At 43.8% G+C, this 13,809-nt stretch overlaps 1 protein-coding gene across 1 annotated transcript in view; it reads right to left on the bottom strand.

Annotated features, from left to right (window-relative positions):
• Positions 1-5,765: 5,765 nt before the first annotated feature.
• The window catches only part of LOC144889499 (structural maintenance of chromosomes protein 3-like), a 48,257-nt gene continuing 40,213 nt past the window's right edge, over positions 5,766-13,809 (bottom strand). Inside the window, exons 9-12 of the mRNA XM_078769868.1 lie at positions 8,687-8,862; positions 6,393-6,473; positions 6,096-6,260; positions 5,766-5,961 (exon numbers count right to left, since the gene is read on the bottom strand). Of these exons, the coding sequence (XP_078625994.1) occupies positions 5,803-5,961; positions 6,096-6,260; positions 6,393-6,473; positions 8,687-8,862 (581 nt within the window). The 3' untranslated portion in view covers positions 5,766-5,802. The remainder of the gene's footprint in view (positions 5,962-6,095; positions 6,261-6,392; positions 6,474-8,686; positions 8,863-13,809) is intronic.

Here is a 13,809-nt window from a genome sequence, read left to right as displayed (position 1 = left end):
TATATTATATCACCTTTATCTATCAATATTGTTGAAATGAAGATCAAATAGCTGTATGTTGAAAAAGTCAAAACTTTACATGGGGTGTACTTACTTTTTCACGTGACTGTATATACAGACTTGGCATTTAATATGGCATATTTTTTTTGTGGGGGTGAACTTACTTTTCAAGATGTCTTAGAACCAAAAGTTCATTGGAATTATGTTGAAATTATTCTAGATTTTGTTAATGTGACCTTTAAAAGAAACAAAAACCACATTTGACATTTCGAAACAAATAAATTGATCCTTGAAAGTGATGTAAACTGATATCGAACTCAATTCATGGACAGTACTGTGTTAAACTTCTGTACGTTTTCCAGGAGTATCTCTTTATTTTGCACATTAGCCAAATGTTTTTTTAACAAAAACAAAAGTGAAATTACGACTGGGATTACGGACAGTAAAATTACAGTTCAGTACTTCGTGTAACCCCCACGAGCATTCAGGAGAGCACGTACACGTTGAGGCATGCTGTTCACGAGATTTGCCAAGGTTTGGACAGGAATCGCTTGCCATGCAGTGACAATAGCCTGCTGCAATTCACGCACAGAGGTCGGCTGCTGGTCCAAGTGGTCGATTTGACGCGTTAATTCTGCCCACAAGTTCTCTATCGGATTCATATCCGGGGACATGGCAGGCCACTCCATATGCTCTACACCACGGTCAGCAAGAAAGTGTTCGATCATTCGAGCATGATGAGGCCGTGCATTGTCATCTTGGAAGACAAAGTTTCCTCGAAAGGCTGCACGAGCAAATGGAAGCAATGTTTCTTCCAGAATGGCCCTGTACTTGAACTGGTTCAGGTTTCCATTCAGAACAACCAGGTCAGTTTTGCCCCCTGCATGAAAAGCAGCCCAAACGGTCACCCCACCACCTCCATCTTGGACTCTTGGCACTATACAATCTTTGTTGTAGGCTTCATGCTCTTGTCTGCGCACTCGGACGCGGCCATCGTGACGATAGACCAGAAATCTAGACTCGTCACTGAAGATCACGTGATTCCAGTGTCCTGGCTGCCATTGACGGTGCTCTCTGGCCCACTGCAATCGGCGCTGGCGGTGTTGTCTGGTCAGGCGTGGCTTTCTCAGGGGACGCCTGGCACGATAGCCTGCTTGAACCAGTCGTTGGTTGACTAGCCTTCTGGATACAGGCACATTTGTCAGTTGCTGCCACTCAGCCCTAAGCCGATTAGCTGACTTGGTACGGCCATTGCGGACTAACCGGTGCAGCTGGCGATCATCCCTCCTTGTGGTTCTGCGGGGACGTCCTGGCCTCAGTATTGGAGTAGGGGCACCCCTCTGAGCATTTCGTTTCAGGATCTTTGACACCTGACCTTGAGTGATGCCATACTGCCGAGCAATAGCACGCTGTTTCATGCCGTAATTTCGTAAAGCCACCACTCCATGACAAACAGTATTGTCGAGTTGACGGACCATCTCCAGAGGAAGCGGCAATAACTTTTGGAGACATGCAGCAGTTGTTTTCCACTAATACAGAACGCAACAACCCTTGTATACCCGACTGTGAAGCCAATCATCAAATGCACCTGTCCGTACATTTTGCCACGCCACCTGTGATATAATCTTGTTGTTGACTTCTTGCTGCGACAGACAATCAGTGACATGGTTCTTTTAACAAATAAATCACCAAAGTGAAAAAGAATCTCACCAGATTGATATACTGAGTTAAGTAAGTAAACCCAAGTCAAGAAAAAAAAATATATTCAATATTAAATGCCAAGTCTGTGTGTATATATATATATATATATATATATATATATATATATATATATATATACATTATACACAATACAATAATAGCCTGCTGTATATATATATATATTATATATATAGATATATATATAGATATATATATATAGATATATATAGATATATATAGTATAAAAAAAATATACACACACACACACACACACACACACACACACACACACACACACACACACACACACACACACACACACACACACACACACACACACACACACACACACACACACACACACACACACACACACACACACACACACACACGTATACATACACAAGAAGCTTTCAGAACCAATACAACATTTCAGAACCAAGAGCTTCTTAACTGTGGAAATAACGTGCAAAGTAAAATAATGTGTACAACAGAAGTGGTCTTCTTCTTCATTCGTACGCAGCACAAAGCTGTGGGTAGTATGACAGGTCGAGCGTGTGCTTGTGCCACTAATGCAATGCCCTTTTCTGGTAAGGGCAGGAATTTGTAATTTGTTCCGCATGCTGGTGACAGCTCGCCTACTTTTTGTGAAGGATACCGTGGAATATTTAACGTCCATCAACGAATGCTGACAGATGGGACGCTCTTTTAACGTCCATACAAGGGACAGCACACACACTGATGAATCACCTTGCCTGTGAACCACCAAACTGACAGTTTATAGCTCGGAAAATATTGAAACCCAGGCTAGACAGCTTAGAGGTGAATGTGCGTACCTCGAGGCCACCCTGCCAGCCCAGAAGTGTAGCATGAGGAAAGTAAATAAATGAAAACATTACGGGCAGCACTGTATGGTGTACAATGTAAAATGCAAATAAACAGGTAAATAAATAAATCCCCTCACTTTCCCACTCCTTGTGTCACTTGTGCATAGGATGAGAGCAGAAAACCTTTATTAATTATATCAGTAGTTCCCAAACTGTTTGGGTATGCTGACCAGTTCTGAATCTCCAAATAATTTGTGGATCACCATATACGACTATCGTGATGACACAGTCACTTAATGCAAAGGATAGGGTTCCGCTTCTCCAACCCAAACGGGATGAACCATGGCATTCCAAAATTGGAGGTGCAGGGAAGTTAATGTTACTCCGCCTCGCCTCCCCAATTGCTTCAGGGTTTGTGGACATGTTGGGAACCACTGCTTTATACAAGTACATAAATTTCACTCGTCTCGCTACTGAATCGATTGTTTGCTTGATTTGGTTTCAATGGGCCACACATTAACTGGACTACCAGAGGAACATAAGCGTACTCTGCCTTATGTCGACAATATATTTCATGATTGCAGCTCTATCTCAGGAATAGTCTTCATTTTTATCTCAGCTGGACTTTAGTCCGGGGAGCTTATGCGATTGAGCAGTGTCCATAGGTAAATCAGTCAGAGAATCAGTGAGTGAGTTAGGGAGTGAGACAGTCAGTGAGTTTGCAAGCAATTCAGTCATTCGCATTTAAACCAAACGGACAATTTTGATGAAACTTGACCACAAGCTTCATATCTGATGCCTAACGAATGTATATTGACCGCGTCAAAATCTGCGCTCATTTACGGGGTCAATGGGGATGGAGGGGTTTGGGGGATTGATCCCGCCAAAATATGTATTTTCTCTCTTCCCCCGAAACTACCCACTAGTTTGATGAAACTTCACCACAACCATAACCCGTGATAAACATTCTTAAACGATTTGTTAACATTGTTTATTTAACCTCATATTGCATATTTTTCATTTGTCTTAATGGATCCCACAATGGAGGAATGGAGCAATTCCCCACAAAAAGCTCAGAAAACAGAAATCTGCAAATACTTCGACAGAAGTCTCTAAACCAAGATGTAATGCAACAAAAGAGGTAAAAATGGCCTCGTTTTGAATTGTGCTTGGTACGAGAACCACATGGCAGAGGCAGTTAACAAGAAGTGTGAGAGACAGATAATGTTTTTTCGAAGAGGATCTAAGGCTCGTAGTGGAGCTGCGCGTGTGTGCACATGCGAGCACACTTTGATGGGGAGAGGGAGTGGCGCCCGTGGCTTGAGGAGGGGAGGGAGTGGCGTTCGTGGCTTGATGAGGGGAGGGAGTGGCGTTCGTGGCTTGACGAGGGGAGGGAGTGGCACCCGTGGTTTGATGGGGTTTGCCGGCTCTAACCCGTCGAGTATGCATACACACACCGACATTCAGAGGTCCATCTCATAAAGCCCACCCACATGTGCATAAGGCCGGCAACAACAGAAACTTAAAGCATGCACACACACCTCGAGACCTGGAAGGGCTCCGTTCCACCTTCTGAAACCCGCATATAGAGATAACAACCACCGACACACACACACACACACACACACACACACACACACACACACACACACACACACACACACACACACACACACACACACACACACACACACACACACACACACACACACACACACACACACACGCGGAATGTTAGACAAGACAAAGAGCCACTGAGCTTAGGGGAAGTCCCATGCCATTTTAAAGGAAGCAGCACGTGCCATTTTTAGCTGCGACGAGCAGCTCTATGAGAGGACCACGTTGTTGTTCATGTTGTTGGGGTGCCTTTTTGAATGACGCATGCGCATACACTCAGACGTGCGTTGGTATGAGGTAAGAACATCGCGAACTAAAATCGCGATTTGTTTGAAGAAACCAGAATAAATTTAGCAACAAAGACAACATGAATGTTTTCATATCAATCTCGTTTCACAGAACTTGACACAAATTAGGTGTAATTATTGAATTGCGCATGTGCATACACTCGGACTTCCCCTACCGGCCAAGCCCGTTTCAAATTATCCCTCTGCCACCAAGAATTAACATTAATAAATAACATTAATGAATTAACATTAACAGAAATAACATTCACGTCCATACATTATATGTAATCAGTCGATGAAGCATGTTGCTTCGCAAAACAAAGGAAAAGACCAGAACTGAAAGACAAAAAGACGCTAGTGCATGCGTTTCATTTAATGACTGGTCGAATTTGGTAGCGCATATTGCAACGGATATCCTCATGATTCTACACATCGCCGCTGGTGACCACACTGTGGTCATTGTCCCCCGTCGCACCGCGGAGCGAAAGGGGGTCTATGGTTTTCCCCTCCGTCCGTGTGTGCGTCCGTCCGTCCGTGCATGCGCGAAGGACCGAATTCTAATTTGGTGTGTGGGTGCAACCCACGTCAAAATCCAAGATGGCCACCGCCATGTATGTCTGAACCTTGTGAGCGGAATATCTTGAAAAATAAGCGAAGTACCAACTTCTAATCTGGTGTGTGGATGTATCTAGGCATAAGCAAGAAAGCTATTGAAAATTGGGTCGCCACGTCAAAATCCAAGATGGCCGCCGCCATGTATGTCTGAACCTTGTGAGTGGAATATCTTGAAAAATAAGCGAAGTACCAACTTCTAATCTGGTGTGTGGGTGTATCTAGGCATAAGCAAGAACGCTATTGAAAATTGGGTCGCCACGTCAAAATCCAAGATGGCCACCACCATATATATGTCTGAACCTTGTCAGCGAAATATCTTGAAAAATAAACGAACTACTAACTTCTAATCTGGTGTGTGGGTGTATCTACGCATAAGGAAGAACGCTATTGAAAATTGGGTTGCCACGTCAAAATCCAAGATGGCCGCCTTGCGTCTTCCACTTTGTCAACTCACATCTTCACCGACAGGGGACCTAGGCGTAACGCTTGTTTTTCTCTTGTTTCTCTTTGGTACCACTCGGTCAGGGTTGTAATCGCTGACCTCCCAGACTCGAAGCGGATGCTCTAACCATTACACCATTTGATAAAAATTACATACTGTACACTAACCATACACCATTTGGTCTGGTAAAATTCACTAATAAAATAAGAGCATGAAACCATCCAGTCTCCTAATGTACAAGCACCCCGTGAACATTAAACATTAAAAGCCCCTAAACCAATCTATTTTAGTCCACTGCAGACGAAGACCTCCCTCAAAAGTAAAACACAAAACGAATCGAAGACACAGACCTGGCAATACCCTTTTCTTCACGTTCCTTCACAGCATTATATTTGGGCTCTGTCTGGGAAAGTTCCTCCTGCTTCTCCTGAATCTTTTCGAGCAGCTTCTGCCGCTCCTTCAGCAGCCGTTTCTGCGCCCAACATGAAGCAGATGGTACAATACATCAGAGGATCAGCTACCAAAAGTGTGTACTCTTAAATGAAGAGATCGGCAAGCTGGACCGGGTGGGGTAATCAAATAAAAAGCTCAATTTCATTACATTACCCGAGCCTCGTTGTTATCGAGCATTTCATCCTGCAGATCCTTGGCCTGCAGCTCAAGCTTTGTTCGCTCCTTGATTTGCTCCTGCCGTTCAATCGTCAGCTGTTCCTTCTCTTCGCGCATTGTTGAGATTTTAGACTTCAGGTCTCGCATTTGTTTTTCCATGTCCTGTTATAGATACAGAACATCACAGTAGAAGACACTACTTACCGAAACGTAGAAACATGAGAGTAGAACCAAAGCTGCTTGGGAAAACATTTAAGGTCATGTAATTGGACCCAGGACAGAGACATGTTGTACCTCCATCTTGTCATGAGAGTCCTGCTGGGCATCTCGCATTTGCCGAGACTTCTCCCCACTCGACTCCCTTTTGAGCGCCAGCTATAATCAAGGAGGAATAGAAGCCATCAAGAAGAAAAACCTCGCACAACGAAGTTAAGAGAAGTTGAGTTGTGGAAACTTTCTTATATTCTGGGTAGGACGAAGCAAAGCTCACACAGCATATCACAGATCGGTAAACAAACTTGAGAGCTTCATCAACAATCACCAAGTTATTGCTTGAACTTGAACAACGGTATTAAGCCTGGAACTACAATGCAGAGGAGTTAACGTGCGACAGGTTTTAATTATGAATCAACATTACGGGTGCGGACCAGTTTGCTTAAACACCAAATGCAGGACAAAAAAGAAGAAAGAAGCAGGATTGAGATAAATCAGATCCAGATAGCGAAGAAGATGTGAATCAATCAGAGCAGCCTAACGACACTGAAGATCAAAATTGCAATGGATAGTCACACTGTTCGTGTAATTAAGGATCGATTTTTCGATCATAAACGGCTTCAATACAGCACTTTCGAAATTATGTATTCCGTCCCAGAATGCTCGTTGCGCAAGCACAAAAACTCCAAGAAGCATCGGTTTTCAGGGCATCATAAAGTATATGGTGTCGGAGATAAGAATTGTTACTTAAAATGGCACACAGAGCTTCTGGAATAAGCCGAAAATACTTGGAAAAGTGCCTGAGAGAAAGGGCTGTGGCTCTGCACAACAAAAGACTTGGAGAACTGGCTCAGCGAACGGGCAGTTGGTCGCACTGCAAACTCCCGACCAGGTGGGTAGGTGCAATGCCCGAGTGGAGGGACGTGTGTTACACAACCCTCCCGATGGATCGCTACCAGTGAATGGACTGTGTCTGGACTAGGTTCTTCTGTTAATCATGTTGGGGGAGGGGAGGAGATACAGGGGCTGCTATAAAGATATTGTTTTTTTGGTTCTGGGGCCACAAGAGAAATTGCACTTGATTTTTGCATCTATTGCTAAAAGTTGGAGCATCTGTTTTTACCTCCATCACCAAAGGTGGATGGAGGTTATGTTTTCACTCCTGTCTGTCTGTGAACAGGATATCTCAAAAGCTTGTGGATGGATTCAGACAAATTTGGCAGAGAGGTAGTGTATGTGACACGGACGAAATGATTCGATTTTGGTGAAGATCCGGATTCGGATAGTATAATTTTTAAAGTGATTCTTCACCATTGGGAGATAGGGCCAAAAACGATACATAGCAGGATATCTCAAAAAGTTGTGGACGGATTTGGACGAAACTTGGTGGACAGGTTGTGTGTTTGATAAGGACTAATCGATTCGATTTTGGTGAAGTTCCGACTCTGGATTCGGATATGAGAATTATTTAATTGTTAAGTAATTCTGCGCCATCGAGGAATCGGGCAAAAAGCAATATATAACATGATATTTATAAAAGTTATGGATGACTTATGACTAAACTAGGTGGATGAGATGGTTAGGTGAGAAGAACAAGCAGATTAGATTTTGGTTCAGGTCCGAATCCATATCCAGCCTATCATTGGGATACAAAACAGACCGTTCAGTCTGGCGGAGGTACGCACACTGAGTGCCGTTCTAGTTTTACATATATTCACCATGGCCGCTAATTGTATCAACAGGAAATGAGAGGACATCAACACCTTAATCAACAATTTTTAGGAAATAAACACCTTTTAGCTCTTACACAAGCCTCAATCTTGTATACAAAAAACAAACAAAAAAAAACAACCTCAAGTATCGTACACGGATATTTCTCAAATTCCTATATTTCCGTGAGTCCAATTTCCATTCAGGAACAGAACAATTCTGGTTAACCATTTTGAAATTGCCACTCTTTTGTCTTAATGCTGAAAATTATGTTTGAAAGACTATTTGAATCACAAACTTAAAGCTAGCACTGGCAGGTTAAAAGTACCTGGCGATCCAAAACCAAGTCACTGTAAACATACACAGCATAGCACATGCGCAAGGGGCCTCATTTAGCATCCATACGTCATTTTGAAAGTCACGTATGAAGGCAGCGGGAGAACTAAAATGGGAAAGTATTTTTTCTGGCTGCCATGATATAGATCATATTCTTGTGTTACACAAATGTGTCCCAAGACAGTCTTTCTGCAGGCATTGGTACTACAAGTGGCACTGCTACCAACAAACCAAACTATGCTGATCTTAGGCTCTGATAATTAATCCAAGGCACAAGTTTGCCACAGGAAGGTTTTGACAGGTATTGTGGGGGTATGTGTCAATCGTGCCTCATCCAGCCTGGCTCGTGTGTCGTTCAGCTCCTGTGTGTAGATCGTGAATTCAAGAGCACGCCGCATCTTGTCCCACTTCTGGTACTGTGCAAGCTCCTCCTTCTCATCTTGCAGGGTCTGCAGTCGTTCCTCGATGTACTTTAGCAGTTCGTTTATCTTTTCACGCTTGCCCTCTGTTAATAGATAAAAGGGCGAACTCACAAAGAATGAAAAAAAAAAGAAGACATTCCGTTAAATGCAATACCTATTTCAACCCCCAAAGATTCCACAAAATATCCAGAAGATCACACCCCTAGTTTTGATGTTCTTCATCCTCACACTTCCCCTCTCCTCCCACAACAGTGAGATCTAAGGCTCAGAAAGAGCTTCACCTGTTGAGTTGACTTCATAATTGGAATACATATACACCAATTAAAACTGTACAGTATACAGCAATTAAAATGAGCATATATTTGCTCAAGCTACTTTACTGTACATTTGAACTGGCAACATCCAGCAATTCAAGACGATGCACCGACTCGCACGATAAAATGGTGATTTATGAATCTGTAAAAACTTGTCATTGGACTTGATGGAGAAGGAGATAAAGGATGGTCATGGAAAGATCTCCACAGGACATCCAATGCATGACCAAGGGACCACATTTGCTTCCTGATCGTTGACCCAGATTCACCCAATATCGTATTTTTTTTTTTACAGGAAGATGCCATATGCCTGCAATCTACAACTAGGACGGCACTCGTTAGAGCGCATACCTCCGTCAGACTGAACACTTCATGTTTTGTATCCCACTGATAGGCCGGATCTGCATCCGTACCTTATCTAAAATCTCATCGGCTTGTCCTTATCACCTACCCAACTCATCCACCAAGATTTCTCCCAATCCATCCATAACTTTTTGAGATATCGTGCTATACATCGTTTTTGGCTCTATCGATGGTGAAGAATCACTTCATTGAGATATCCTGCTCACAGACAGACAGACAACAAAGAGACAAACAAACAGGGGTGAAAACATAAACTACTACATCTTTGGTGGTGGAGGTAATAATAGGATTTGACACCGCGCCCCATGGACATGTTTACCTAATGCCACCCTCCATAATAAACGGCTTGTTCACAATCTCCAGGTTACTTTGCATAACTTTTTGCAAGGAATCAAATCTCTTATTCATTTTAATAGGCCGCAGTTGTCATGGATTACTGGAAGTTCCGAGTCAATGCACTCTCACCAATTAAAATGTACAGTATAAATGTATTCGTGAAAGGACATGGTGATAAGTTGCCTTGGCCATACTATACAGTGGAAACAATAGCTCCAACCAAAGCAATAATAATGATGATAATGCAATTTTTTTTTTTTTTAAATAGAATCACGGCAATTAAAAATTGTCGGCATATAAATTACCAAGTCAACTGTATTACATATATGCAGCACATGGAGGCGGAAAGAAATCGGAGTTCTTATACACTAATTATAAGGACATTAGGAAACAGACAAATCAAAACAGTCTAAGAGATTTGAACAAGAAAGAGCAATCAGAGATTGCAGACCCTCACCGGGACGTGTTTGTGTGGTATATTTGTGTGGTGTTTATTAACGACGTAGATTTATGTCCAATCCAATATGGCTGCCGTACCACGTGAGCGATGACGTCGTCAATGTAATTCTCATGTACAATGTTTGTGTAGATCACGCTCAAGAAATTTCAAACTGATCGGATCAAGCATTCTACTTGTCCAATTATGACGTCATAATGAAGGCACTGATGACATCAGCAGCAATATATGTTGTTCCCCATGGAGGGTACATGACAATGAGCCATGTTTAAATTTTTTTCAATGGAGTGGGTTCGGAGATATAGAGGTGCAAAGTTTTTCGTTTTTTCCAAGCCCGTAACACGTGACATATGACGTCATAACAATAATTTTAAAATGATACAGTGGAGGCGCTCCTATGGTGAAAACAATCGGTGTCAATTGAGATCTCGCGAGATCACGGCGAGGTCACGTCTTTTCGAAGCTGCTCCATGCGCTCACGCTCTCGAAGCTAAGTGATCTTTCACAATCGTGTTTTTGTCGAGACTGTATCTATCTTTCGGTGTGTGTACCTATAGCGTATCTTTTGGAAAATTTTCGGTGCTAATTTTTCGTACATGTATACACAATCGTCGGTTAATGGTATCGAGTATTCTGCGGCCTAGTACTCGTAGGCTTAGACTACCGTACCGTCTCCGACCTTGTGGTTTTGTTTTTCTCTCAGCGATTCGTCGAATGCGCTGAAATTATTTTCGTTCTCTGTTTCGTCCCAGTCGTTCACCCCGTACCTCCTTGTTTAATATCTCTACTCACAAAAAAAACCAAAAAAAAACCCAAAAAAATATTTCCTTCCCAGGTCTTATTCGTTTATTTGTTGTTCTTTTTGTTCGTTCGTTCTTCGTTCGCGATCACGTGGTTAGAAATGTATAATCTCTCCCCTGAACAACTATTTTCTCTCATATATTATAACACCCTTTTCTTCTTTTCCTACAAAAGGATGCTTTCGTCTTGCTCACCAAATCTATTCATTCCAAAAAATATATATAATACCATCTCTTACAGTTCCTCCTTTCTACATTCCCTAAACTATCCAGAACTCCATCCCTCCTCCAGTGTCGTCAAACGTATTTTTGACTCTAAGGTCTCAAACTCATTTTGCAAAAAATGTTCGTTTCCCATGAATCGTACACTTTTCAAAATCCAATCTCACCCCTCCCCTCCAAATCCTCCCCATCACCCATCCCTTTCAAATCTCCCCCCTTGCCCCTTCCCTCCCCTCCCTCCTAAACTCCCCCCACACCCCTCCCCTCTGAGACTCCCCCTCGCTCCTCCCCTCCTAGACTCCCCTCTCACCCCTCCTCCTCAAAGCATCCTCCCTGCTTCTTCCCCCTTCCAACTTTCACCTTCATCTCCCCAAACCTTCTGCCTCGCTCTTCCCCCTCCTCAAATAACACCTCACTGTGCCTCACCCAATCTCCATCAAACCTTTTGTCCGCCCCATTCTTCCCTTTCTCCAAGCTATTCTGAAATCTCTGAAATCTCTGACACACCTTCAACAGCTCTCCCTACCTCTTCCTCCTCTTCCACATCTTACCCTACCCCTCCCCCCCCCTGTTCTGGACCCGATGCTCCCCCTTCCTCTTCATTAACGGTATGGACCTCAAACATCCGGGGCCTTCGCTCAAACTTGACTGACCTCTCCATACAGGTTGCTTCTGACAAACCAGATGTGATCTGCTTAACATAAACTTTCCTCCTTCATGATGTCTCTGATGCCTTGGTATCTCTCCCAGGTTACTCCCTCCTCCGGTATGATAGACCTGAGCCTCGTCCTGGAGGTGGGGTTGCTATCTTTATAAAAAACTCTCTTCCTCACTCGCCCTCCACTGCCCTCTCTCCACCTCACCCCCAGGAATACCTTTGGCTACGGCTTCCCCTTCGCTCCCACCTTTTGTTCATATGTGTGTTGTACCGTCCACCAAACAGCGATGACTCCATCTACATCTCACTGTCTGATAATATGGACCAACTTCTATCTACCCATCCCAACTCTCTCTTCCTCATAAGTGGTGATTTCAATTGTCACCATGCCAGTTGGCTAGGTGTGGGTACCTCTCTCACCAGCCATGGCTCTTCAGCAAAGGACTTCTGCGACTCACTGGGACTGACACAATCTGTCAATTTCCCGACCCGGATCTCAGTCAACGGAGCATCTTCTCTTCTGGATTTGGTTATGACAAACTTCCCTGAAAATGTCTGCTGCTCTTCTTCTGCTCCAATCGGCTCATCTGATCATGTGCTTGTCAAAGTGGACATCTCTCTGACCATTCTCAGAGAGCCTCCTCAGCGTCGACGAGTCTGGCATTTCACTCAGGCCAACTGGCACGGTCTTCAAGCAGCCATCAATCATCTGGACTGGTCTCCCATCTCTACCGCCTCTGACATCAACTCATCCTGGGAATTCTTTCAAAGTAAATTGCTCTCTCTCATGCACAGATTTATCCCATCTCGTCTTCAGTTGTCATACCCTTCCTCCCGTCCATGGTACACGCAATATTGTGGTGAGGCTGTTGCCCTGAAACAACTTGCTTTCGTCTCCTGGAAAGCAAATCCAACGGATGGAAATCTCATTTCCTTTCACAAAGCCCGAAACAAGTGTGTGTCCACCCTCAGGAGAGCCAGGAAACAATATCTCACCATTCTCAAGACCGAACTCTCTTATCTGTCTCCCTCTTCCAAATCCTGGTGGCGTCTGGTCAAATCTGTTTCTGGTGTTTGTTCCCCCTCCATCCCCTCCCTCACCTCAAATGGCTTAACGGCTGACTCCGCATGTGAAAAAGCTGAATGCCTCAACTCTGTGTTTGCCTCTAAATCTTGTGTCCCAAACCCATCCCTCTCTGTACCCACCGTACCCAGTCGTACCCAGCTGCTCCTGGACTCTGTGTCCTTTCCTCCTGACAAGGTGGAAAAGTTTCTGTCAACCCTCGACTCTGATTCTGCAACTGGTCCTGACGGCATCAGCCCACGGGTCCTAAAATCATGTTCTTCTGCTCTTTCACTCCCTCTTTCTGTTCTCTTCACCCTCTCTTTTGCTCAAGGTCATCTGCCATCTGCTTGGAAATCAGCCAACATCACCGCTTTGCACAAAAAAGGTGCAAAAACAGATCCCAGCAACTACAGACCAATCAGCCTTCTCCCAATTATCAGCAAAGTCATGGAATCCATCATTGCTTCAGATATTAAATCTTTCCTCTTCTCCAATGGCTTGATCTCTGATCATCAATTTGGTTTCAGACCTGGTCACTCTACTCTGGACATGCTGCTTCTGCTTTCTCAACAATGGATGGAGGTCCTCAACGCCAAACAGGAAATTAGAGCTGTCTCCCTTGACATTTCACGTGCCTTCGATACGGTCTGGCACCCTGCTCTGCTCACCAAACTCTCCTCTTTTGGTATCCATGGAAATCTCCACGCATGGCTGGCGGACTTCCTCTCTGGTCGTAGTCAACGTGTGGCCCTGAATGGGTTTCTCTCATCTCCTCTTCCTGTTCAGGCTGGAGTTCCCCAACGTAGTGTTCTGG

Source organism: Myxine glutinosa, chromosome 1 (assembly GCF_964187855.1).
Source record: "Myxine glutinosa chromosome 1, kmMyxGlut1.1, whole genome shotgun sequence".
NCBI classification, from domain to species: Eukaryota; Metazoa; Chordata; class Myxini; order Myxiniformes; family Myxinidae; genus Myxine; species Myxine glutinosa.
This window is presented reverse-complemented; position numbering and strand designations above follow the sequence as displayed.